The sequence below is a fragment of the Trichoplusia ni genome, chromosome 7 (genome assembly GCF_003590095.1).
Source record: "Trichoplusia ni isolate ovarian cell line Hi5 chromosome 7, tn1, whole genome shotgun sequence".
In the NCBI taxonomy this organism is placed as follows: Eukaryota; Metazoa; Arthropoda; class Insecta; order Lepidoptera; family Noctuidae; genus Trichoplusia; species Trichoplusia ni.
This window is the reverse complement of record NC_039484.1, coordinates 6,838,444-6,865,186: the sequence shown is the minus strand read 5'-3', so window position 1 is coordinate 6,865,186 and position 26,743 is coordinate 6,838,444. Positions and strand designations below refer to the sequence as shown.

The 26,743-nt window shown below is 34.4% G+C and overlaps 3 protein-coding genes and 1 long non-coding RNA gene across 10 annotated transcripts; 2 read left to right on the top strand and 2 right to left on the bottom strand.

Moving 5' to 3' along the window:
- Positions 1–616: 616 nt before the first annotated feature.
- LOC113495830 lies at positions 617–1,887 on the bottom strand. Its single transcript, XR_003400765.1, has 2 exons — positions 1,572–1,887; positions 617–745 (listed from the first exon to the last, which is right to left on the bottom strand). It is a non-coding gene; the product is annotated as an uncharacterized LOC113495830 (long non-coding RNA).
- A 7,243-nt stretch (positions 1,888–9,130) lies between these two features.
- On the top strand, positions 9,131–18,798 carry LOC113495696. Of its 7 annotated transcripts, none has more exons than XM_026874575.1 (8): positions 9,131–9,239; positions 12,164–12,281; positions 12,365–12,598; positions 14,435–14,680; positions 15,945–16,109; positions 16,913–17,143; positions 17,443–17,531; positions 18,494–18,798. In XM_026874575.1, the coding sequence occupies exons 2-7, from the start codon at positions 12,191–12,193 to the stop codon at positions 17,511–17,513; spliced, it is 1,038 nt and encodes a 345-aa protein (XP_026730376.1). In that variant the 5' UTR covers positions 9,131–9,239; positions 12,164–12,190; the 3' UTR covers positions 17,514–17,531; positions 18,494–18,798. The 7 variants fall into 7 exon arrangements, with proteins under 7 accessions (XP_026730376.1, XP_026730379.1, XP_026730378.1 ...); XM_026874576.1 differs by lacking the exon at positions 9,131–9,239 and adding an exon at positions 9,259–9,479; XM_026874578.1 differs by lacking the exon at positions 15,945–16,109.
- Positions 18,799–19,758: 960 nt separating this feature from the next.
- On the top strand, positions 19,759–21,182 carry LOC113495719. The gene is made up of 3 exons (XM_026874619.1): positions 19,759–19,991; positions 20,102–20,311; positions 20,397–21,182. Exons 1-3 carry the CDS (start codon positions 19,879–19,881, stop codon positions 20,725–20,727), a joined length of 654 nt encoding a protein of 217 aa, XP_026730420.1. The 5' UTR covers positions 19,759–19,878; the 3' UTR covers positions 20,728–21,182.
- Positions 21,183–21,324: 142 nt separating this feature from the next.
- On the bottom strand, positions 21,325–26,542 carry LOC113495718 (serine/threonine-protein phosphatase PP1-beta catalytic subunit). Its single transcript, XM_026874617.1, has 7 exons — positions 26,429–26,542; positions 24,959–25,090; positions 24,487–24,702; positions 23,530–23,721; positions 23,110–23,261; positions 22,691–22,825; positions 21,325–22,363 (listed from the first exon to the last, which is right to left on the bottom strand). Exons 1-7 carry the CDS (start codon positions 26,475–26,477, stop codon positions 22,265–22,267), a joined length of 975 nt encoding a protein of 324 aa, XP_026730418.1. The 5' UTR covers positions 26,478–26,542; the 3' UTR covers positions 21,325–22,264.
- Positions 26,543–26,743: the final 201 nt, after the last annotated feature.

The window sequence follows — 26,743 nt, the reverse complement described above, 5'->3', positions numbered from 1 at the left end:
ACATGGCATAAGATAAAAAAATAATTTTGATAGTTACTATCGTGAGAATGATTCATTACTACTCCTCCCCGGAACTAAATGTCAAAAATAAAATGACAGCAGGTGAAGGTTGTCAGGAAATGGCGTCGGAAAATATTGTTTTTTACAAAACGAGTTTTATCTGCATAAAACACTATATTTGATTATTCTATAAACGAATAAAGATTAATAGATATATTTTCTATGTATCAGGAATCAAAAAACAAATAAAAACCGAAAAAGTATGTATATTCTACTAGTTGGAAGTTTTTAAACCCATCCTGTGAGTTTGATTACAAGAAATATACAAATATTGAAACCAAATATTGAGAACAAGGGCCTATGCTATCTAATTACGTAAACAATTAGATGAAAGACGTCGAGATGTTTATAATAAAACCACATAAACATTGACGTGGCAAAGCATTAAAACAACTAGTGATGTTCCATCACTTTTTGAAATTTTATCGATAATTGGTCTTTTTGTAAGGTATTTAGTATTTGTAAATAAAAATACAATATAATTAAAAAAAGTATATTTATTTACGATGAAACATGTAAAATAAAAGAAAAAATAAATAAATGCAAAAACATGAAGGCATTTTTATTGACAATTTATAATTAAGTTGTTCAGATGTGTACAAAAAACAATAATTCGTCTTTGCTGTTATGGAGAAGGGCGATGAAGTCTTGAGGAGCCTCGTCACTTGGACGCCAAGCTGACATTCTGTAAAACAAAACGGAGAAAATCATACCTTTCGACACACTTATCTATTCGAAACATTTTATTACTAAAAGTAATTTAAAAAATATAACAACATACAATCATCACTAACAAATAAAAATAAATACTATATTACTATAATACGAAAACGTAAATTATTATGAGTAGGTAATAAATAAAAATAATTAATAATAGATAATAAATTAAAATAAAATAATTAATTAAAATTTTTCAAACTCATTACTATATATAATCATAACTATCGATAAAAAATACTATCTATTCAAAACGTAATATTATCATAAGTAATAAAAATAATTAATTAAAATTATATTAAAGCATTACAATTTTCAATCGACACTATCGATTAAAAAAAATAATATCGTACATTTATCGACACACTTCATTCCCTAAGAAAAAAATAAAAAAAAAATAAACAAAAAAAAATTCACTCGGATTTAGACTTTATAACTAACGGGATAAAGACGAAATTCGACGGGCTGAACATTTGTCAACAAACCGCCATTTTTATATATTTTTTTTATAAATAACAACAAATTTAAGCTTACTATTATTTTACAAAAAATGGATAAATACATTAATAAATCGCCGTGAAACCTTGCACAAATTACTTAATAGCATATAAATAATGCATTTTACTGTATTTACTAAAGAAAATCACAATAAATCACTCGGAATTCCTAAACATTCTAACGAATTTTATCTGGCTTTATCTAATTGTTATAACAATGTATTTCTTACAACTAATTACCTAAATAGCATAATTATAAACAAAATAATCACGTTAGTAAGAAAAAACAGCACTAACCTCAGACAAATTTGTGAAATCCGCAAAAAACAACACTGCACCACACTGCGCAACGGCCCGCGCAAATGACAAATGTCTTGATCAAATTTTAAATAATGGCGCGTAGATTACGTTTCGTTTTTGGTTCACGACATAGAAAATGTCACTAACGACACATGTCACTCAACTTCTTTATACAAAAGTAGTTTGTAAACAGTGATTTCAAGTGTTAAAGTCGAGTGGACAGGTGCGGTGCCCGGGCACCGCGCGGGGCTATAGGGAAAAGTCGCGTTATGTCAAACGCGGTGCCCGGGCACCGCGCGGGGCTTTATGGATTAAATGATGCAATGCTTGGTTCTGAAACTAGTTGGGCAATGCCGATAAATACGCGTGAATAAACCTTTGTATAATTTATTTAAAATAATTACTGATTTAGAAAAGATTAGTACAATATACCTATTGGCCATTAACTCCGAGAAAAAAAGCAGAATTTCGAATTAGGAACGTCGTCGTTCAAAAGAAACAAAATCATAGTTTTACCTTCGCTTCATGAATATAACCAAATGCACAAATCGATTTCAGTCTATGTGGAGACATTAAAATATATTGATGCAGTGTAATGTCTGTGCATACGTCTGTCATCCATAATTACCATCGATTAGGTTCGTAAAACATTCGCCTCTGGTGTTACACGTTCCGCATTGCGCAGATGATTTATCGTAACTAAACTGATTCTCGAGACGTTTATTGATTGTAAAATGTACGGACGAGCGAAGTTCCTCAAATGAAAGTCTGTTTTTGTTCACGTTATAATGGCTTGTATTGATGCATACTTTGTTGAAAACCAGTTCATGTATTACTGAGCCGATGATTCTTTTTGGGTTTCCTACCAAAAGGGAAAAAATGGAACTGTATTACTGATGCTCTACTATCTGTGCGTCTATCAACTGATATCTCACGAGCAGCGATAGCCAGACAAATTAAAATAGCACAGAAGACGTTTTTCTGTTGCCGTACAACAACACATAAGTGGAAATAAATATCCAGGTTGATGCAAATAGGTTTTCTTAAGCCTATTTTCACAGAGCCCTTTCTAAAGCAAGTTCGATTCGCATTTGTTTGGTTTTTTTTTATGAAAATTAGTTCAGCCGATTAAACGTTCAAACAGAGAACAAAACATTCATACCACCTCACAATGTCTCCTTAATGAGAGTAAATGTCACCAGTCATTTTACACTACAGGACTGCATTTATATTGTTTAATCAATTAGTTTCCTTTTAAATATCTCAGTCAATCATATCGGTTTATCGAGCTATAAAACAAAACCTCAAGCCAGCTGTTCCTGTCAATCCGTGTTCAATAGCAATCTTTACTTACATATTTTAGAGAACATCTTGGAATATTAACAAGAAATGTAAAATACATCTTGTCTGACAACTGGTGAGGAAGAAACAGTTGAAGACTTGAAGTACGCTGTTTCGCTTCCACGACTTTACTATAACGCAACAGACTTACATATTTATGTGGAATAAACTAAAACCTCAAGAAATTGTTATCATGAACTTATACAATATGATGATGTTTTAAAGCAAGGAGCTGTTGGTAGTGGGCAATTTGTGTGTGTTAATGTGTGTACGATTTTTAAATGTACGAAAAAAAATTGAAAACATCTTTATGTGTCGTTTGCTTATTATGCCAATTTTCAATAAAAATCTGTAAGTTTACATTATGAAATAGCATTCAAGCTTTAATTAGCTTAGGTAAAATAAACGGCAGATATTTTTGTAATGAAAAACCCTTCCAACATGAGCGATTACAATATCAGAGCCAAAACAAAATATTCCATTATTGGAAACTTACGCCGAATATAAACAAATTGTTTATCTAAGAATCTATAAATACTCCGATTCCGATCGGGATTGCCATAAAGTTGTCTGCCCAACTGTCATCAGATAGTACATCTCCGAAGACTATCTGTTCTGATCTGTTTAACATCATTGTTTCTCTTCCGCTGTTATATATTTTGCTTGCTGTTATGCTCGCAGCATATAATGCTTGCTGTTATATGCTGCGAGAATCTATTACGTTAGACTTCAGAGTAACCGGTTTGCATTACTGTGTAGAGTACAAAGAAAGTTATATTTGTAGTTCGTTTGTATACTTAGCTATATATAATTTTTAGTTTAAGATATTTTTATAGAGAAATTAGCGGTCTGTTGGTCTGTTGGTAAGTGGCCGTGATTGCTTTAAAGGAGGTTGTGGATTTGATTCCCACCTTGGCCAAACGTTTCAAAGGATTATTTGTTCTATGGCTGGGTGTAGTTTATCTATATTATGTATGTATTTAGAAATACTCATATCTGAGTACTCATCTGGGTACTCATAATACAAACTATGCTTATTAGAGGCAAGATGGCGTTGTGTAAAAGTACTGGAATATTATATAACGTTAATAACGGTAAATAAACAACTCCTATGATTTTTTTCTAAGCATAGAAGTCGGTGAAATATTGCTGGGGATCATCGGGGGACACGTTTTAAAGAAGCATTATTTTAGTTGTTGAATATAGTGCTAGAGTTTCAAAATTCCTGCCCCTTCAGTGGAAACTCGACTATCAACTGTCTGTATTGCAAATATTTAATGTTATTTTCACATTGTCGACTTGCCAAACGTTATATCATAATATACGAAAACATGCTGACGTGCTGATCTTGCAAATTGATGAGCAAATTTCTATGTGAACTGCTATGAAAATTTTAAAAAAATCTGTAACACGTGTGTGTAAAAATATGCAAACTAACATAATATATCAATATAAATAGTTTTGGTTTATGGAGTAGATTACCTGCTCTCGTTTTAATTTAGATACAAAATCACCTTGCTCTACATACGCTTTTGTTTGTAATTAACCCTCATTAATATTATTATTATTGTTGCAATTAATCCTCATTAGTAATTTGTCTTCATTTATGCTCATGTCTGCTGTATCATAGCCGTAGCCGATGCATCGAAGAGTTCATTAACAGTCACCTCGAGATCTGGCTTTGAACATCCAAATACCAAATTAATTTAAATTAAATAGACAAATTACAAATAAAATAACAGCAAAATATTTTATTTATTAGCTAAATAGATGGTGAAATATACGAACAAATGGCGAGAGACAATAAATGATTACTTATAATAGCAACAATTACTATGTTGGATCAATCTGCATCATTAATATTTAGAATGTTTTGGCTACATCACTGAGAGCTAAGAATTTAAGGTGATAGAAATATGTACTCTACGGGTGTATAAATAAAAATGTGTCGTCATCGCGTCAGTACCGCACTATGTACGACAGAGTGAGATGGTACTATTACTACTATTAGATCTATCCGGTTGAAAGCTTTTTCCTTTCGCAAATTATTCGAGGTTATTGCAATCAATTGCAAACTCTACTTTAAAAAGGTAAGTAGGTAATTCAACTTTTTATAATTCTAAATGTCCTAAATGTGATTTTTAATAACTGAAAATGTAGAATAATTTGATGTTATATTCTGGTTTTATCCGGAGAGATTCATCCGGATCTGACGTCTTAGTGAAGAAGTGTAACGGTCAGATTTGACTCGAATAATAATTATATTATAGACATAGTTCTATAAATGTCCACATTAAATAAATCTAATCGATTATTATGATTGCGGTACGTTCACGTTTTCAAAATAATAAGCAAGACTTAAATAAATATGCAAAACGGACTACTATCTAGGTATACACCTCCTAGAATTCGGCAGTCGTTTGTTTTCAATCTAAAATTAGAATGTGAATTTGTAAATTCACTCAAAACGTTCTAGGTGATTCCGGAAAACTGTGAACGTTTATTCGAATCTGTAAGTTTTAATAAAGAATGCTTAGTTATTCGTTACAATTGAGATGAGATTTAAATAATAAATTGCTGCTATAAAAAATGACGGTGATAGTAAAAGTTGGCAGCATTTGATTTTGTTGATGCACACGGATAATGTGTACGACTCGATAAATTGATACGGTATGTGTGACTCGATTGGCAGGTTGATTAAGCACATAGGTTTTTATATCATTTGCCACGGGATCAATCGTCTGTTTCAAAACATTTTAGATGATATTTCGTTGGCTGGTTGCAGAGGATTAAAATATTCGAATTAAAAATGATAAGGATTTATTTATCAAGAGTTGTATTGCGCGTGAATTAATTAAAACGTGAGATCAGTAATTAAAGGTCTCAATTTTCTAGAATAACCTTTGAAAAAAACATCTAAATAATGTGATGATTTTAAAGCTTCCTTTTCCACTCAAATATGTTTAACTGACAACTTATTGTCGTATAACATGACAAAAAAAATCGAAAACTTTTCATGTTTTCCATTCGTGACTTCGCTTATACAATGTATCATTGACTACAGTAGCCCCATGATTCAACATATTATTCCACGTTTGCGACGCTTGGCCATATCCTTGGCATATTACCTGAAACATTTCAAGCATATTTAGGTGATGTTGGTAAACAAGTGGTAATATTACTCAATCTCCAAATATAATCCCACTGTCACCTTCAAACACCCACGGATGTTCCAGGACTGTCCTATTAGTAGTAGAGATCACCGGATTAGCTGGAAAATTATCGTCATGTTATTATTAACCCGCATGAGAAAGGCCAAAGACCTGACACTTGTACTTATAGTTCCATGGTTATAGTTTCTGAATAACTCTTACATAGCTCGGCGCCAGCCAACCCGTTAGGCACGTACTACAGCGAGTACGAGCACTACCGTCTCGTGACAACAGAGGAAATGATATGCCTACCATCGGAAGTTGTTTTAAAGTCTGATCTTCAGTTGTTTATAGCAGCGTCTATTTATAAAACAGTTGAATGTGCGCCAAAATTCGATAAAACGTGATGTTTCAGGGTGATGCACGTGGGCCGTATGACGGCATACAAGCAGACATACACACCTAAATAAGTAGGGTTAACTAATGTAAACATAAGACTCGTGTAAAGGAAAGTTTTTTTGCGATTTTCTTCATGTATCCGGTTGTTATGCTGCTTTTTCTTATGTGACATCTTATCTACAAGGTGACAGTATTGTCATTGAGACATTCTAAAAGTCTGACACAAACATAAAAGCTTCTTCACAAAAGCATACATATTTTCAGCTCTAATACCTTTTGTAGATCAAGTCTTTTTAAAAAATGAATGATCGAATTTGTTTTAACAAAACTGAGACCATTGTTTTTAGTATGTATGTGTCGGAGATGAGCATGAGAATAAATAACTAAATCATAATTAAAACCTCATTCATAAAACCTATATAGTTACTGTTCGCGCCAATACTGGCTGGTTGTAAAATAGAAGCGCGGGTATATTTGAATTTAGAATAGTGGATTATAAGTTGGAAGATGGTCGTGTTACTAAGTGATTATTGCGTAATATTAAAGTTAGTAATTGTTGAGGCGTAATTGATGATTGTGTTGTTAATATTGTGAATATAGATTGTGTAAAGTAACTAAATAATGTGTAATGATTGGACAGCGCAAGACTGGCGAGTTTGTTGCGCCGTTTGTTCTCTCCAGCGCGCTTAGCAAGCGGTGACGGGCGGGCGTTGTTGGGAATATGTCCAGATAGGGTTAGGATTAAACGATAATGAGGCGTGAATGTGTGTTTTATTGAATACCCTATCCCGATGTCGGCTATCCTGACACCCAAAAGAGAGCTACGCCGACATATGCAACTTGTTATTGATCTTATGGAATCTGAAAATCAGGTTTTCCTTCTATTAAAGATTATCTTGGAACTATTGAAAGCAGTTTTTTTAGTTAAAGGTTCATTTAAATTTTATTTTCAGGAGAAGTGTCTAAAGTTAAAAATAATAAGGTATCGATACGAGGTCAGTTGTCGCCGTTGGCGCCGCGACCTTGTCTCCACAAAAATAAAATATACAAAAATGCATCGAATATTTTTGTCGAAATCGTAAATTAAAGCGTTGTTGGTTACATTATAAACATCCTGTTATGAATTCAATAATGGCTTTGTCTTAAGTTGCATGATTTACTGCTATTCCATATGCTCATCATATTGCCATAGTCCACTGCTGAACATAGGCGTCCCCAAGTAAATGAGGTAAGAAACCCTACAATCCCTAGAAGTATTTCATAGCTTTCTTCTGTAAGCTCAATATCCCTTTTAGCGAAAAGTTTTCTCAAACTTTCTTTAATTATATTACTTCGAACTATCCCCTTCATAGATTCAAGCGATTCGACCAAACTTAAAAATTACTTGTTAAAATTACATTATGTTAATACCACTTAGTTATCGGGGAGAGGATGGACCCAATGATATGTAAGCCTGCGCTACTGGCTGATTTCATACTAATACTTATGCTAAAGTTTACTGTTGTTACAGCCAACCTAGTTAAAAAAACATGAGAGCAATAAATTCATTCTCAACCTTAACTATGTAACCTAGAAAGAGGTTTAGAAAATCAAAGCTTTGAGCTAAATACCAGAACTAAGAATAAATACTGAAATAAATGTCAAGGAGGCCGTTTGTCACCTAAAGCGGTGTCTAGGCATCTACTATTCATTTTAATTTGTTGCTCTCTTTTTTTCTCTACCTTTTAAAAATGACAAAATATGTTTTGAGACTGTTGAGAGATATTTTCAAACTTTTTGAGAACTAACTTAGGTAAAGTAAGTTGCAACGTTGCTGTATACGTAAAAGGCTTTTTGATGTGAATTATTACTTGATTGTTTGTTTCCCTTAAACTTGTTATTTCACCTAAGTCATATCGTTTTAATTAGCATCTAGAAAAGAGAGATAGAGCCACATTACTTTCATAACAAGTGAACGATATCAAATTATGTGTTCATAAACAAATCTGATTCATTAGAGAGGAATGTAAAGTTGATTCACCCACAAAGTTGGATAATTTCAGGTGGACGGTTACGAAGCTATTTCAGTAGTTTCACGGGCGATGCGATCTATACATACAGTCGTACATATAATACTACCTGAAAATTCTATACAAGCTTGTGGGAGGAATTAATCGCCTACCCAGAATATTCCACACCAAAAATGTTCTAAATGTAACTATTTATAGGTTTTCCTTTAAATCAATGTCTGGAGAAACTGAGTTTATTTCTATTAGACATAAATAAACCTTGCATAATCTTCAGTCGAAATCGCAATCACCGAAAATCAAATTATTTGCTTTAAATTTCTTGAAAAACAATGTTGTCGGCAGTTGCCAAACTAAACGATTCCATTCAAAGTACTCCTCGAAATATCAACCCAAAGGACGCTAAAACCCTTTATTATTTAACATAATATAGTACACCTGTGTTTAATGAATATGCCTATAAAAGAATAGAATTATTTGTATTGCCATTTTAATAATAATACTTTGCTTTTATATTTGTTAAATTAACTGCCATAAAAACTTTTGCATCCGGGAACAAGCACATTCACAAAAGTAGTAAAACACGAGCAAAATAAAATGTTTATTGAATGCTTTTGGGCGGGCGGGCGGCGGGAGCGGGGCGGGCGGTCGGCAAGTGCGGCTCGCGCCCGCCGCGGCCAGTGCGCGCCCGCCCAGGTCCGACACTCGACGTCGGCTCGTCAACGAAACCACACAACTCTATTTATTTAACGACCATTATTTAATCGGTAAGGAAACTGGCCAGTGTGTCGCCCAAGTCCGATAGGGTTGTGCCATGTGTGCCCCGCGCGGGTTGTACGCCGCGCCCGATCTCACCCCGAACCTCGTAGCGTTGTCTCGCTCTAAAGTTGCGCAACTGAAACTTCGTCTCGCTCGGTCCGCGACTTCGACTTAAGTCTAGTTCGCATTCTCGCGGGTGATTAGTCGGGATAAGAGGAGATAACCGGGTAACATTTGTTCAGCAGCACGTAAGTTATTCACACGACATACCAAGTGATCGATGAAAAACGTGAACGATGTATATTCCGTCACTGCAAGCCAACAGAGTTCTATTAAATAATGTGTTTCATGCATTTTTTTGTACTTTCATAACTGTTCAGATTTACAGCTGTGTACTAATTAATTGTGAAATTAAATGCTAGTTAAACATTTTTAAACACTAAAACAAAACTAGGAGTATCTTTCCAAAAGTTCGGTTTTTTGTTTTGTGCTACTAACAGGAAAATCAGTGAATCTATGTAAAAGAAATTCAAGTGAAATCTATATAACCGTTTGTTCAAAAACCTTAGCTTCACAAGCTAATGAGGTCGAAAGTTATGTAAAATGTTTGATTATGTGATTTATAAGCAGCCAAAATATTCCATTGAGTTAGGATCGCCGCATATATAGACAGCTTCCTTAAACTCAGTCGCTAGACTCTTCATCATGGGATTTGCTTAGTTTTATTATTCATATGTCAGTAGTAGTGAGTTGTTTCAGCGCATATGCGTGGTCCCGGTGCGCACCTGTGCCCGCGACAATGCGCCGGATCCGGGAATGCTGTGAATCCGATCCGCCCGCGCGCGCAACTATTTTCGGCCACACTCATCCCGCGCCAAATTTGCAATCCCGCCAAATCGACGCGCCTCCATGTATTTTTGTAACCGTTTCACAATCGACTAGCTTTTTTTAACGGCCAATCCACATTATACCGATGTATACTTAACCTTCAATTCGAATTTAAACTAGATACCATACCATGAATGCTTTTGAAGCTGACGACGAAAGCGTCGCCGCTGTAGTACTATGGAGCCTGCATAGAAATGGATGATGCGAAACATATTTGACATTGGCCTTCAATCTTGACCTAATTTGTTATAACAGGTACTTTAGATTAGGCCATATAATTAAAAACAAAATGTCAATTAATGTTTTCATTAGCAAGGTTTTTATTTTCCTTTTTATCGAGGGTTTTTTTCAGTTTACATTTGATAATTCGCAATGTTTGTTGTTGATACTACTGTTTTCGGACAATTATATATATATTTTTAATAATAAAATAAGATTATTAAAACTATACTAAAATTTATGATTTTATCTTCCGAATCTAAAGTCCGACGTCTAAAGTTTAATATGCTAAACTCAGGAATTATTCGATTAGACTTCAAAAGCTAAATCAATTAATTTATTTTTATTCATTTGTTTTCATAAAAATATGTTTATTTACTTTAAATCGTTGCAAACATAATATTGTCAGAAGAAGAATTATTTTTTAACATCCTATAAATGGACTCTACAATTACAATTGATGTACTTCAAAAGATCTCATTTCGAGATTTCAATTACCTAACTTGACCTAAATCTATATATTTAACCAGGCTTTTAAAATCTAAATGGGACCTCAATATAATTGGTGCCAAGTCGCTTTCGCTTTTCATACTACGATGATGTTACACAGTTACCTTGGCATGAGTTAAAATGACAGGTGGGAAACTAGGACTATGACTCCATAAAACTCAATCTAAATACGTAAACATTCCTTTGATCGACAATAAACATAATTCTGTAAAAAATGAAATAATTCAAAATATTTTTGAATTTTTAATCACCGCAACATTTTAATAACAGTTCTTATTAAATTAGATGAAACCAGTTGAGGGAAAAAAGAGAAATCATTTTTTTGATCTGGAACGCTTTTGCTTCAATATTTGTAATGAGATCAAAATAATACGTTCATTCCATCCATTGAAGTATTCCTTCTTATCTACAAACGTCGATCTTAACTCTGTGCCTGACGAATGGCGATTCTGTTCAACTAAATTTAAACCAATGACGCACGTCAATAAATAAACTGAAAAATCAAGAGTTTGTGTACATAACGTGTTACGGTATATCTTGGAACGCCAGATTACAGTCCTATGTAGACCTGGTATATTATAATAATTTTGTATAACTACGAGAATCGGCACTAAACCTAAGATATCTATATCAGAGTCAGAATAACTTGTTTCTTGTAATAAGAGTCGAGTTCCATTCTGTTTCTAATAAACTGAAATATATTTAGCTGTGGTACTGTTCGAATCGAATAAACATTCCACTAATCTTCGCATATTATATTCAGCTGAAAATCCTTGGCAAATAACAAAAGAACAAAGGTGTAATGTGGAAGCTCCTGAAATACCCCGAGGCCGCGCCGTAACACCTCCATCAATATGTTCGCATATTTAAGCCCAAAGCTTACGTAATTAGAAATTGCGGCAGGCCGCTGACTTATCCACATCGTAACTCGCAACAAGGTCGTCACAAACTCGAAAATAGCAGAGCAATAAGTAGACATTCGTAAAAACGGCTGTTTTCAAGTTTCTTCTCAGCATCAGTTAGATTGGCACCTGTCCAAGTCCACGGGCCATTCGACACGGCGGCCAGCCACCGAGACGGCTATTTGCGGCTCTGCTGCTAACTCTAGCGCACGTCACTGCTCTATTTACGAGGATCGAGCACGCTATTCTACTCAATTATGTCACCTGGACATATTTTTAAAAGATATACACTGCCAACCTCAAGGTTACGTTCTGACCTATCGACAACATATGATCGGGCGCACATCCTGCAAAAAACATTGAACTACTTAACTTGAAGCTATAGATGCTCACTTATGAAAATTTTGTTACAGACCACGAGCACGACATAATCTGCCAAAATGTTTAAAAGTCATTTAGAAATGATCGGCAGAAATGAGACGCCATCGAAGAAAGCCAGATTTTGGCAATCCTTCGTGCGTTCTCTAAAAGGTAGGAAAAGTTTCTAACAAAAACAATAACAACGTCTCAAACTAAAGTGAACGAAAACTGAAGTCGGTAAACTTATCTGTTAGGATCTGAAGACATCAGAGCCGAGGAGAGGTACAGGCCCACCCGCCGTAGCGTGTTCCCCGAGCTGACCAGCTACCCTTACACTAAGTCCATCTACGACGACCCCATCGCCGCCGCCGAGAGGATCACCGTCCCCGGATACCGCTACCTGCCCGTGCACCGCGAGGTGTACGGCTACTCCCCACGCCCCATCTATGCCCACAACTACCCGCGCTCCCTCGAAGCGTACAGGCCAGGTTAGTACTCCACACCACAACAACACACACACAGACACGTGCACACACGCTACAATAACCAACCTGCCAATCGACAACCGATATTGTTGCATTTATCATGATTGCTACAATCATTAAACTAAAATAGACGATGTTGACAGATCACCTGTTGATGATGCAATTCTGAAGGTAATCGATTGGCAAGTGCATCACTCACACACGACACTTTAATTTGGCAATCAGATAACCTTTCGATACAATCGAGACGTTCTGTCTAAAATCGAATGAAAGTATTTTGTGCTATTAGTTGATAGAAACCAATTATCATTAGGTATGCAATATCCACTGTAAATATTTGATCTTATGTCTCAGTAATTAATTATGTATATATTGACATCATTTATTAACTTGTTTAAAACTTTAACATGTGCTTCACGCTTTAATACTGTTGACTATAGAAACGAAACCTCTTTAGATGTGTAGTCACGGACATCAGTGTCTGTGTGTTCTCTCTTCAGCTATAGAACTATGTCAACATTTTGTTTCAGCACAAAAGGTCTCCGGAAGAGTGTAAATAAATTCAGGACTTCTAATCTTACGAACAATAAAAACGAATGTATAGTCACATTGTGAGCTTCATATCATTAGCGATAATGATAGTCACCAATCTTAAACAAAAGCCCATGAAGCTGTTTTTTATGTAATTTTATAACGAGACGTAACCGTCTATCCTGCTGTCTATATTTTATTATGTAATAAAGTTTTATATTATAAATAAAGACAATTAAATGTGAAACTCTTAATGTAAACCTGTCATTAGCTCGAAGATAGAATTTGGATGAATCGATCTAACATTACATGAAGCTACATACAACCACACTCGTATTGTTTTCAGCCATTGTTTTTAAGGTTTAATGACCGTCTTCGTTCGAACTTTTGTGAACGTTTATGTAATTGTTGGTGGCGTTATATTGTGGAAATGTTTATCGATATCTACGTTTTAGTTAACTCATTATAAATGTGATCAGTAAAGCTTCATTATTTATGTACCGGCTGGCATTAGTTGCTTGTGCAAGTTACGACTTAATAACTAATAAACGCATGTGTCATTCGTTAGAAATCACCTCTTATACATAACATTACTTTCACACTATTTATGCCATGAATGTTACATCGATCACTGTTTATATTGTATATCTTCCAGCATTTGTCAGGTGAAACATATTTTTATTTGACCCCTACATATTTAACTTTCTTGTGACTTAATAAGCCCCAATTATGATATTGTTGTATCAAGCCTTGCCGGCAAGTTGCAAAGAGGTGAGTTCTATGAATAACTTTCATGAGTTACTGTGATCCCGTCCAGTCATTCTCATTATAAATATCTAAAGCTATGCTCTGCTACTAATTATATACTAACTTATAATTATGAAGATTTTAGATTTTTATTAAATTTAATATTTACTTTAAAGAAATAAAATACCATACAAGAATGGTCTAATGTTGTCTTCTTCTTTATATTCTTCCACTCACTCTCATAAAGTGTTTTATGAAGTTTGTCTCTTAAAGATATGCCTTTTGGAAAGGATTACAGAATTGGGTGTTCCGTACTTTTATTTCATAATGATTCTATCAACGAATCTCGTTTGAGTTATAATGCAAATGACAGTGAATGTTGGCTTTGAATCAAACTCATAGACTAATAAGAAATGCAGTAAAACATAAATAATAAAACACGATTGAGAAACATAGTCGATTCCAATCCAAATCACTGGCATTTTAGAGTGATATTTGAAAATTTGATTGATATATTTTCTTTGGAATAAATCTGATGATTGTACCGTTTGTTACTGACAGTATATCACGTACCGAGGCGCGTGCGACGAGGCGTCGACCCCTTCGACGCGCACAAGGCGTGGCAGGACCATCTCGACAGGCTGGCGGCCATCGACCGCCTGTACCCATCTCGCTACGGTCTCTACCTGAAGGACCGCGCGTACCCCATCACCGACCTCAGCGCTCCCATCACCACCACCCCCCTGGAGCCCAAGAGCCTAAAAGGCATCGAATATGAGCCTGACAGCAAGCCCCACTGGGGAACAGGTAAATACTAACAACTTTATGCACGAACACATTAGGTTTAAAATAGAGTAAGCGCCGCCGCGGTTTATCTGTACAAGTTTTACTTCTACAATTTAATTGTAGTCGTCTTTCGTGTCTAAGATAGACTGATTGTTATTGTAAATAAAGTACAGGCGAATCCCGGCTGACACTGGTCCACGTCGCGGGCTCGCCTGGAATACCAGTTCGTGGTATTCTATTATCTTATAAAGATATTCTATCCTTACTGGGACGCCGGATGAGCACGACACGTGGACTCAGAAATACTTATAAGGACTCCAGTCACCTGTAAGATTCGATCTGATTTGAATCTAATACGAGTGATATGACGATGTCCGAAGCAAAGAACATGAAAAGCTAATAATAACAACAAAAATAATTAATTATTAGCCATTCTGAGTCGATCTGAACAGATACGGAAACAACTGCCACCGACGAACTTTGTGTTCTTACATTTTGAATACTTTACCTACATTGTAATAAAAATCCATCCAAAATTCAAAATTGTATATAAATCTTAAATGTAGGTTAAATTGAGGCATTACATCTATGATATAAAATCTGACATCCTATTGTAAAAAAATCATATTTAAACAATAATTCATAAAGAGTGAAATTAAAAATTTGTAATTGTAACGTAGACATATTTTATACTATCCCATAACTTATTGAATAGTACAAAGTTTTAAGAACATTTAACTAACACTACGATATATTTTGTATTAAAACATAAAAGACCAACCCGTGTTTTGATTTAGTAGTTTAGTACCTCTCCGCTGTTAATTCTACTAGCTATTTAATAAGCAATCTGCAATTTGGCAAAATTTATTAACATGAAATTATAATCTGAACTTAGGTAATGAGGCTGACGCACATGCGAGTTTCACAGTATGTGACTTTCCACAAACACACCGATAACGTACTAACTATTTAAGCATTTTTAAGCAATTTCAGCAAAAATGTGCGCCTGTCTCCAAAATAGTAACGAATTTCCATGCATCAATACTTTGAAATGAACATGTTTTGCATGAGCTGCATTGTAAATATGAGCAACATGCGCTCTGGAATGTCTTGTTACTCGGTATTCATGCTCCGCATACAAGAACACAACACTCTACAAATATTTAAATAGAAGACTTAGGTGATCCTTCTTTCCGGTCTTATGTCTTGACTTTTCCGAATGGTGAGCGGATTTTCCCTGAAGTGTGTAATTAGAATGGTATTGATAATGAGACTTGGCATGAAGGAGCGTGGCCGGCGAGGATATCGGACGTGTTCGGAAAGGACCCATTTTTCGCGGAAGCAGAAAAATGGGCAGGCTTTGACCGTTCACTCCGCGGGAAGTCCCCGACGCCCGTGAAGCCCAGGATTAGCCCGCCGCGCGACTGCGAGGTCGCGTACGACGCCGACGGTAAGGGCAACAGAGCCTCCCTGACCACCCTGTATCTTCGTCATGACCTACTCTTCTCTCTGAGTTGAACTCTCTCTAAGATACCAATTTGTTTACGTCCGATGCCCCAGTTCAGTGTAGCACCCCAATTACTCAGAGCTGTGTGAGACTTAGCATCTGTAGTTAACGTAACTTATTTGTCCGTTTACATTTCTGTGAATAATCACTCAGGACATTTTTATTCACGTTTTCCTGTTGTAGGTAGATAATATAATTAACATCTTGTTTAGTTCTATCCAACGAGTGTATGTGTTCTTTTTTAAAATAATCATAACTTACATGTTTGCTTGCAATCGCATGACATTTAAAAAAAATAAGCATGTAGTAGCCAAATCGTACCTACTATTTGCTAACTAACTGATAAAAAAATGTTTGATAGAGTTCCCGTGAAATTTTAATTTTCCCATTATGAGACTCATTTACCGCCGGCTGAGGAAAAATAACACTTTTTGCCCTACGATACATTTGGATAATTTTTATGTTTCAGAAATCAAAATCATACCTATATAAAGCTCTGTATGATTATCTAGTAGATACTATTGTCTCTAATAAAAGTTTCAATTGAAGCTAAAGATGTTCATCCCCTTAGAAAATATAAGTGATTACAAGTATCTAGTCTCAGACTAACATTCTGTAGCAGTATCACGGCACGCACGCTGTTCTAACGCTTGGGGCTTGGCTAACACTGTTTGGGCGGGCGATGACGAAGTGCAGATGGAGTTTTCTGTTGTCCCGGCATTTAACGTTATAGTTGTGGCGTATAGGTGCCCCGCTGTACAACGCCGGCGGACTCCGACGAAGGCCTTGGGCTGACATTTTCAACCCCAGCCCTTCTCTGCCCATCTCCGCGATCACTCGGGACCCCTTCTGGTACGACTGGCCGGAGCTGAAGCCCATCGCCAGATGGGACCGCAGCCCCTCCTACATCCGTGACTCGTACCTGTCGCCAGTCAAACGCACCTTCCTTTGGGACAAGCACCCGGTCAGGCCGTTAGGTTAGTGGGTTGCTGTACATACGCAAAACGTCACTCTGCAGCTTTATTGATATCGCAGCTGTACAAACTGGCCTCGAACTACTATCATGGACTTGGATTACCACCGCCATCTATTAACTTTGATTATAACAATCTGACTGCCAAACGAAGAGCTGTTGCGGCCGGTGATTTATATTATAGGACTCGCAACGTTCTCAGTAAGTGCGTTGCGTGTGACGTTTTGATTGGTTTTTCTTTACAGTTTGATACTAGTTCACGAATGTATACAGCTGTCTTAATATTGTCTCTAATTACGGCAGATTTAATGGTGGCAGACCAGTTCACCGTGGACGATCTAAGCAAGACTTTACCGTTCATGCGTAGTCTATAAAACATGCAAACAAAGCAGGTATCTGTCCGTATCACGTGCAAGTGAATGCAGTATGAATCCTATTGTTTTGTTCAAGTGTTATTCCTTTTCATACGTAGCAGTTACACGGTTGATACTAAGACATAGATTATTAGATATCTGTAGAACATCTTATCACTGTAGATCATTCTTTGCAAGTACAGTAACATCAATTATCTGTTTTAATTTTCAATTTAATTTATTTCTTTTAGCAGTATTACATCCGTCTGTTTTATTAAAAGATTCACGACCTGAATAAATCTACCCTAATCATTTGTGTCCATTATTTCTCTAAGGTATGCAATCATGGAGAATCGAATTCGCAATCATTCATGAATCGTATTAAAATAGTTGCACTTGACCACATAATATTTATCATTACCATTATAATTTAAGCACCCAAAGGAAACTAGGATGCACCAAGTCATATCTAAACTACACATCTACATAAGCCCTAATAAAACTTTGTACATAAAACCATAAACATAAATAGACAATAATTTTATTTCAACACCTTTAAAAAAAGTAAACTTTTTCCTGTCCCGTTGAACCTTGACCAATATGTTGTGTTTAATAAGGCTCACGGGATAGGCGATGAAAAAAATGCTTTTTCTCGTTTACTTGAGACTTATTGGTCATTGTCATTCAGGATATGGTAAGAATCAGCATAATACAATAAGAATGAGCAAAAGTATTGCCCACTTTGGTATCGCTGCAATATCTAGTAGAACATATTTTCCAATAAGATCCCAATGTAACGTGATGATAAATTCCTTGATATAAATTAATTTATATTTAAAACATTCCGAAACACAGTTGATTTTTACGAAGTTTTTTTTATTACTACTGTATTAAAAAAAAACTTATTGAATTAATTGATTAGTTGCTAATAAAAATATAAGTCTTCATGCAAAATATTTTTTGATAAATATCTTTAGCACTTTTATTGTTTTATTTTTCAGCCGCTGCTTTCTAAAGGGAGACTACCATCGAACCCAAAATATGATAAGAACTTAATTTATATTTTATAAACATTTCTGTTATACAATGACTATGTTAAACAATTATATAAAAGAAAAAAAATATAACTAAGATACAAATTAAATTACAATTTAATATTTTTGATCAGTGATCACGCAAGATCTCAAAGACTGCATAACATAGTCACTGCCACGAATATGAACTTGTTGCTAAAGTTTTGTTTTTATTACCTTAATATTTTTATTTATTCCATAAATTAAAAAAATCAATAAAATCGAGAAAACGCTTTCTTGTTTTATTTATATACGCACCTACTTACATCATTGTCAGTTACTTCCTTGTCACACAAGTATCTAAGCTCTACAAATAAAATAGACCATTGATAGAAAGGTGGTCAACGGATAACCCAGTCCTATTATGATAAATTAAAATAAAGTACAAATTAATAATTATAAATCTGTAGAAGAAGAAAGATGTAGGTAATTTTGCAATCAAAGGGATAACTGCCAGTATGCCATTGTGGGTTCGATGCTCACATGACAAGAAAACGGAACATAAATACCAACTACAAAAAAGATAAGCAAGACAATTACTGTTAACTGATAGCATGCTCATTCCCCATAATGAAAACTTTGTCGCAATCCCTAGAGATGAATCCTATAAGAGTCGAGTCTAAGGTACAGAAGATATCAGAAGTCTCTTATGAGAAACACTTTAAATTATTATGAAACCCGAATGCCAAGACAATCCAATCTTACAAACATAGACCTAAACAGTCAAAAATCATAGCCACTAAATATGTTTTATTTGTCCCTACTAATATGGGGGACTGCTATACCGGAGGTCGTGGGTTCGATTTCCACCAAGAACAAAAATACATTTTCAAGTACGTAGTACTCATAATACAAGCTTTACTTAGTTTGAGACAAGATGGCGTTTTGTCAATGTTGATGAATATTATACTATAAAACTCTCTAGTAGGTTACTCAGTTATGTACAATGTGTAGTCAGCATCGAACATAATTTCACCACACATTCTAGGTATCAATGAGTTTTATTGAATAAATATTGTTCATGAATTTTTTTAAACATTTTACCATGTGCATGAACTTTTTCATATAATTCTATTACACGCTAAATGTTTCAAATAATGTTAAATTGTCGTCATAGCTGTTCTATGAATATCACTTAGTAACTTTCCGAACATCCCTAGGCAAATGAAGTCTATGGTTTTACTGACAGTTACTTATTTGACATTGACAAGTATGTTTGTGTTGATGTTCAGACGCTAATGCTCGTTACTATTTGAATTGAATATTACAATTGAACATCTATTTTGAAAACTTGTGATACACTCTAGTAAACAATGGGTGAAAAAGTGGGAAATCATGTCAGTGATATAGATATGAATAATTCGGAGATAACATTTGAAAACTTAACGATTTTGAAAGAGTTTGGTAACATTGTAAATCTTGTGAGGTGAGTTGATTAGTTATTGCCAACTAAACAACGGTTTATATATTACTATGACAACTGAAACTATTATATTCATTGGTTCTTTCAAACATTCAAGTCATGCATTATTACAGAAATGAAGATTTCCTCGAAACAGTCCCTAAAGCTAAATTAAGGCGTGTTAAATGGATGCCAATGTTCAACTGTTTAAAACAAGGAATTCTTGACGAAATGGTACAAGAGTTGAGTGCTATGTGGGAGTACGAGAACATGCCCGAGAAACTTGAAATCTTAGAGAAACAGAAGGAAAAATATAGTGAGATTGAAGCCACCAAAGTACTGTGGTAAGTTAAAAGATAATAAAGACAGAAGTTCATGTATCTTTTCAGTTACGTTTTATGTTTTTTCTTCTCTTTTCTTTTTTCTCAGGAGACCACAACTAGCGGATGTAAAAGCACAACTTAGAGCAAGTGATGTTGCAAATTTACAAAAGCAAAAAGTCCTCCTAGAATCATTAGCAAAAGAGTATGAAGTGCGTGTCAATAGACTTAAGAAGGTCTTGGCAGCCAAGCGCGGTTACCTCAAAGCTCTACAATTGGATATCCAAAAATACCAAAGAAGGAATGATGATCTAATTTCAAAACTCACTCATAAGTTAGACAATCATCAGAATTTGATCAATAATGTTCTGATTGATAAAGTTGATGTGGAAGAAATAAACTGGAAAGAAAAAGATATGGAAGTGAATGAAATAAATTGATAGATATTATTTGAATAAAATTTATATTTCAGAAAATTGTACACACCTGAGATAAAGTACAACAAAATTTATAATAAGTTATATAATTTGAAACTCATTTGCTTTCAAAACTTATCTTTCTCTAAGTGTAGACGAAAATAGAATAAAATTTTAAATGTTAAGTGACACTGACAGTAATTACATAGTTCTAATCTTGCTGCTATCCATACCAGCTAATTATTATACAGAAATACAGAAAAGTTTTAATGAGAACAAATATAATTTTAAAGCAACATGTTATCTTCTATCAACAATAAATTTAATAAAGCATCTAGTGATGTAAAATTATGAATTAGATAAAGTCACATTTACTCTCTTAGAAGATACATAAAGTGTTAGTGTTTAAAACAAAAGTACATTTTGTAAATGCAAACCAAAATGAAAACTAAAATAAAAATAAACCTCTTAGTTTAAAATAGTGATATTTATTAATGAAAATCATTTGACATACATAGCTAAAAAATAAAATTGTACAATGCAGAACCTGCATATAATTTTATAATATAATAGTAATAATACAGCAATTGCACTATTGTTGCGAGGACTACACTGCTTCTACCACATTTTATAAATTATATCAATTAGTTTGAGACTTAACAGTATAGTTCTGTTGGGTAAGCCTCAGTAGGGAGATCATGTTATACTTCCATACAATTTTGAAACATCCACTTAATCGGTAAGAATAATACTGAGAGCAAAATAACATTAATTTCACTGGGTACTTCACTCCCTAAACACATACCAAGTGATTGCAATGGAGTCCTAGAACAGAAAATAAAACACTTATTGCTATGACGAGGAGAAGGTTAATATCATGTCTTAGGCCAGCTCCACAATAGGATAAGAGGGAAAATATCATTCACTAAAACAAAAGGGGAAGTTAAATTGGACGATCATTCATTTTAATGTTGCCTAATCCAATAAACTAGAAATTTCAATTTAACCAATTGTCGTCACTTACTCAAGACCTATATATAATTTACATTTATAGGCACATTAGTTACAGAATAAACCAAGCGAATGTGCTTTCGATCCACTACAACTTAATAAATAGGTAATATGAAAATGTAACGACGCTTTTGTCTCCAATGCCCGCATCTTTAAGATCGCTTGCCACCTCAAACATTTTAAAATTAACGAAACAATTTACTACAACATCAACATGTTACAATAACACAACAGGGTACAATACCATTTAAAAGGCTGCCTTATATCAGGGATCGAAAAAGCAATAGTCACCGAGGCATCGCCGAATAGATCATGTCAGCTCAATACACAGTCTGTAGAACTAAATTCATAAATTAATATCACTCACATTAATAATAAAAATTAAAAATAAGAAGGCACAAGCAAATCGATAAATAAATTTTAACAATATGCGACATATTATTCGGCTATGTCCAATGACCACACTAAACATAATAATTATAATACATGATATAATTAATTATTTGTAGCATTCCTCTCACTGTGCAGCACACTGGATGCCAAACGTCAGTTATTTCTTCTTAGGTGGTGATCGCTGAGGTGTGGCTGGCCTCCCACTGTTTATGCCATTGTACTGATATTTTGCCTTTTTCTCAGATGGCTTTAGAATCTGGATCATGAAATATCACATTAGATACACATCCTACACATACTATAATATGTAGTCACTTTAAAGGATTTAGTTTTGTATATGAGTTTACATTTGTGGAAGTGAGAAATTATAAAACAGCTATAAATTAACCATATTATCTTGGTCCAACAATGAGGAAGTTTATATCGTAAAAAATTCGGAATCCTTAACATTTTATTAAACCAGCTATAAAAATAAACGCTATGGACCACACTGTATAACTAGCAGTGTCATATTGGATTTTTATAGCTTCAGAATATAATTAACTAGGTAGGTAAACTTTGATAACAAATACATTGCACGTACCTGGAAAGAACACATGAGTGTTTCATCAACAGACATCATGCCACCGGCATTATCAAACTCTCCACAGTAGTTTGGTGCAGAGAACAGTGTCACCAGTTGTCGCTTTGCGAAAAATTCGTATCCATCTTCAACTACCTACAACCAATAATAAATTCTATGTAATCTCTATTGAAAGGTTCTTATTCATAGATAATTGTAGTGTAATCAATATAGATTAACGGGAATGCATTTTGTGTTGTTGTTATTGTCATTAAGGAAATATAAATACTGTTTTTTAAGTATTCAACAAATCAAATGGATTTGATTTAAATAAAACCTTTTTGTAAGACACGCAAGTGTGCAAAGAAGGCTAAATAACTCGAAGTAGGTCATCAAACCTTATTGATAGCCTAAAAATGCAATAGAAACGAGAAGGTTACCTGATGAGCCCGACAGATCAAATCCAGGTCATGTCTGTTGAGGAATTTACTGACGACATCAGGACCGAACGTGAAGGACACGCCGCGGTCATTCTCGCCCCAACCTTGTACATCTTTATCTGGATCTGACCATAGTAGGTCGCAAAGCAAGCCTGCAACATATTAATGGGATTGTAAGAGATATTTATACTGTATTGCAAAAAATTTGGTGCTTGTTTTTCATTTGTTATAGTAATAATTTTATAGTCAAAATACTACAGTGAAGAATACGTAAACTTCAATCGGATAATCGCTGATTATTCATGCTATTGAAGTTTAATAGTAGTTCAATGATATGGAATATTTCAATGTCGGAAGTCAATTGTTTGCTTTGTCATATGGATGAACAAATGATTCATCAATTAGTCTCGGAAGCTTTACCTGTGTCAGGGACATCAGTGGGTCTCATTATTCGTCTGATTTGCTCCATGCCTTGTAGATCTGGAGAGAGACCACCATGGCAGCAAAATATCTTCTCATCAATAATAGCAGCGATTGGCAAGCAATTGAAGCAATCCGTGAATGTTTTCCACAACTTGATATTGTATCGGCGTTTGCACTCGTCGTAGAAACCTATTGAAATGAATACATAGTTGAGTTGTAGTCATAAATTGTCTACTTAATAAAGATCTTTATCAGTGCATTCAAGCCGTGACAAAGGCCTATAAAGTGAGGTCAAGGTTAAACCTAATTAAGCTTTTAATGTAGATTCTTCTAATATGTGGTTGGATATAACAACACACCTGTTTTCCTCTCTGTAAGATGTAAGTGTGTTGCTGCTCATACCAATCTTAAGACAATAAATATCCTCATCTAATAGGATAACATGTAAGATAATAAGGTTATTACTAGAACAAAGACTTACGCATCACTCAAGATGCATTAGTAATAGGATCATAGGAAATATAAACAAACTATTGGAATGTTGATGAATGATTTTGATACATTACAAGATTTCAATACAACCATATCAATTAATAAAAGTGTAGCAAGTAACAGTTAGACAGGAATTTTATTTGTGACTAGCTGTTGCCCGCGTCTTCGTCCGCGTGGTTAGAAGATATTAGTTATAATTTATACCTGCCTTTTATCTATCTTGTAGGATTCAGTCAGCGTTTGCAATGTAAGCGCAAAAAATGTGTTTTTTTACGACCTCACATTAGAAACCTCAAAAATTGTAGCCTATGTGTTATTCTGATGTATAAGCTATATTGTGGTAAAGTTTCATTCAAATCCATTCAGTAGTTTTTACGTGAAAGAGTAACAAACATCCATACATCCATACTTACAAACTTTCGCCTTTATAATAGTAGTAGGATAAGTATGTACATCACTTACCATAAATGCGATTTATGCTTGCACATTCATGATTGCCTCTGAGGAGGAAGAAGTTCTCAGGATACTTGATTTTGTAAGCAAGCAAAAGACAAATTGTCTCAAGCGACTGTTTGCCACGATCCACATAATCACCCAAGAACAGATAGTTAGCCTCTGGCGGGAATCCGCCGTATTCGAACAGACGTAGTAAATCCGTGTACTGACCATGTATATCACCTAAAATACATGCAAATATATTTAATAACTTGAAAGCTAAACTTTAAAATATAATATTATGCACACAATAATAAAATCTAGAGCAAACCCCATGATATAGTTAATCAGATGTCTCAATTGACTACATGATAATAAAAATAAAGTGTGCAGTTTTATCTACTTTTCTTAAAGAGATAAAATACCCTACTTTATTTTTACCAAAGCATTGTTTATCATAGTGTTTTTCATACAGAACAATCAAGAAGTGATTGTATACCACAAATTTTGAGTGGTGCTTCCAATTCCAGTAGTATCGGCTGTTGCAGGAATATCTCTCTGGACTTGGTACAGAGGCCTCGCACCTCCGACTCTGACATCTGCACTGTCTTGCCAGGCCTGCATCCTCGAACTGTGCCAACATTACAAACACACTTAAATATTTCAACCCTGCTTTACTAATAAAACATACAAATGCAATGTTGCTTAAAAAATAAATACAAAGCATACAGTTCAATTTATAATGTTTAATGCAATAAATGACTACATACAACATTAAATGATATTTAGAACAACACAATGATTCCTTCAAGCATTCAACAATGCAAATAAATGAGTCAAATTACATCAAATGTGATAGGTAGCTGCACATAGTTGTTGCCACATGAACACTGTACAATACCAACAAAACTATACCTAAATGATTCAGATTTAATAACATGTTTTATCTAAGACATGCATTGTAACAATTTAAGTACTTATAATTCAATGCTCAGGGACATTTACAACAAAATACACATAAATTAGTTGAAATTATAATTAGATTTCTCTTTTCACAACTTAATCATGCTACAGTTAGAACAAAACATTAAACATTTTTTTAATACTTATTAATGCACAGTATGCAGACAAAATAACAAATCCAAAAATAGTAAAAAATATTATATTGTTACCAAATTCTTCAATGTTCAGTGTATAAATAATTAACTTGATTAGTTTGTGTGTGGTTAGATTACTGTGTATGTTTAGGTTAAAATATACATGGCCTTCTTGAGCCAATAGCTTTCCTTTGTACTAGGTGAGCTATTTTTAGGACCTATGAGGGATAGTAAAACAAGTAAAAGAAAAGTCTGGAAATTAAACTTCAATTGAAATGGGAACAAAATTGCTCATGGGATTGGTCACTAAAGGAAGAAAAAAAAAGAATCTAGCTTAATACTTTGGCAAGAATTCTGGATATAACCATACATTCTCCTGAAAAGATGTCTTTCAATTTCCCTTTTCGCCTTGCTGTTTCCTGCTGCAGTCTGTATACTGCGGTAACCCACCAAAAAGCAGCATAATAAAGTGAAATAAACATGTTTAAATCATATAAAGTGATACAGAAAGCGAATAAAAGCTCGACAATAGGCCCATGGAAGTGTTCCATGCTATGGAATCTGACATCATTGTTAGTAGTGTGAAAATCTATATTATAGCTATATTTTTTAACTATTTACAGTATATGCTCTATTTCTAAGACGGAAATTGTCGCCTGCGAATCATCTAAATATCTAACATCAAATGCAGAATCAGATAAGAATATAGGGGATAATCGATTTATTTATGAGTTTGACGTTTCTATACCTACATACTCGATGATAATTACGCAACAAGAGCACACTTAGCGAAGAACCATCATGTCAGGGCATAACTTTTGGAGTCAGAGAACCAAAGTACACGTAATAAATTGGAATAAATGAATCTTTACCTTCTAAAAGTCTGTGAATTAGACTGTCAACATTGAGTTCGTCAGCCATATTTACTACACGAATAATTTACGTCAAAAAGTCAAATCTTTCGACACCACCACCGCCAACTGCTTGTTTTTGGTTTTTAAGCCTTGCGTTTCGTTCTATGCAATTTCCTAAATAGGTGTAAAATTTAAATGTTCCACAATTTTACTTTACATTGGCTTATATTTGTGGATATTGTCATCCTTCTAATAATATATAATCAAAACTACTTAATTTTTGGGAGAATTGAGAAATCACTATCACTAATAGATCCATACATACATCTCTAT

Coding starts and splice junctions, on each gene's coding strand:
- LOC113495718 (XM_026874617.1), bottom strand. CDS start 26,477: ATGGCTGACGAACTCAATGTTGACAGTCTAATTCACAGACTTTTAGAA. Junction 25,091..26,428: donor AATTCACAGACTTTTAGAAG/GTAAAGATTCAT, acceptor ATGTTGGCACAG/TTCGAGGATGCAGGCCTGGC. Junction 23,722..24,486: donor AAGCATAAATCGCATTTATG/GTAAGTGATGTA, acceptor TCATTTCAATAG/GTTTCTACGACGAGTGCAAA.
- LOC113495696 (XM_026874575.1), top strand. CDS start 12,191: ATGTTTAAAAGTCATTTAGAAATGATCGGCAGAAATGAGACGCCATCG. Junction 14,681..15,944: donor CAAGCCCCACTGGGGAACAG/GTAAATACTAAC, acceptor CTTGGCATGAAG/GAGCGTGGCCGGCGAGGATA. Junction 16,110..16,912: donor GGTCGCGTACGACGCCGACG/GTAAGGGCAACA, acceptor TGTGGCGTATAG/GTGCCCCGCTGTACAACGCC.
- LOC113495719 (XM_026874619.1), top strand. CDS start 19,879: ATGGGTGAAAAAGTGGGAAATCATGTCAGTGATATAGATATGAATAAT. Junction 19,992..20,101: donor AACATTGTAAATCTTGTGAG/GTGAGTTGATTA, acceptor GCATTATTACAG/AAATGAAGATTTCCTCGAAA. Junction 20,312..20,396: donor GAAGCCACCAAAGTACTGTG/GTAAGTTAAAAG, acceptor CTTTTTTCTCAG/GAGACCACAACTAGCGGATG.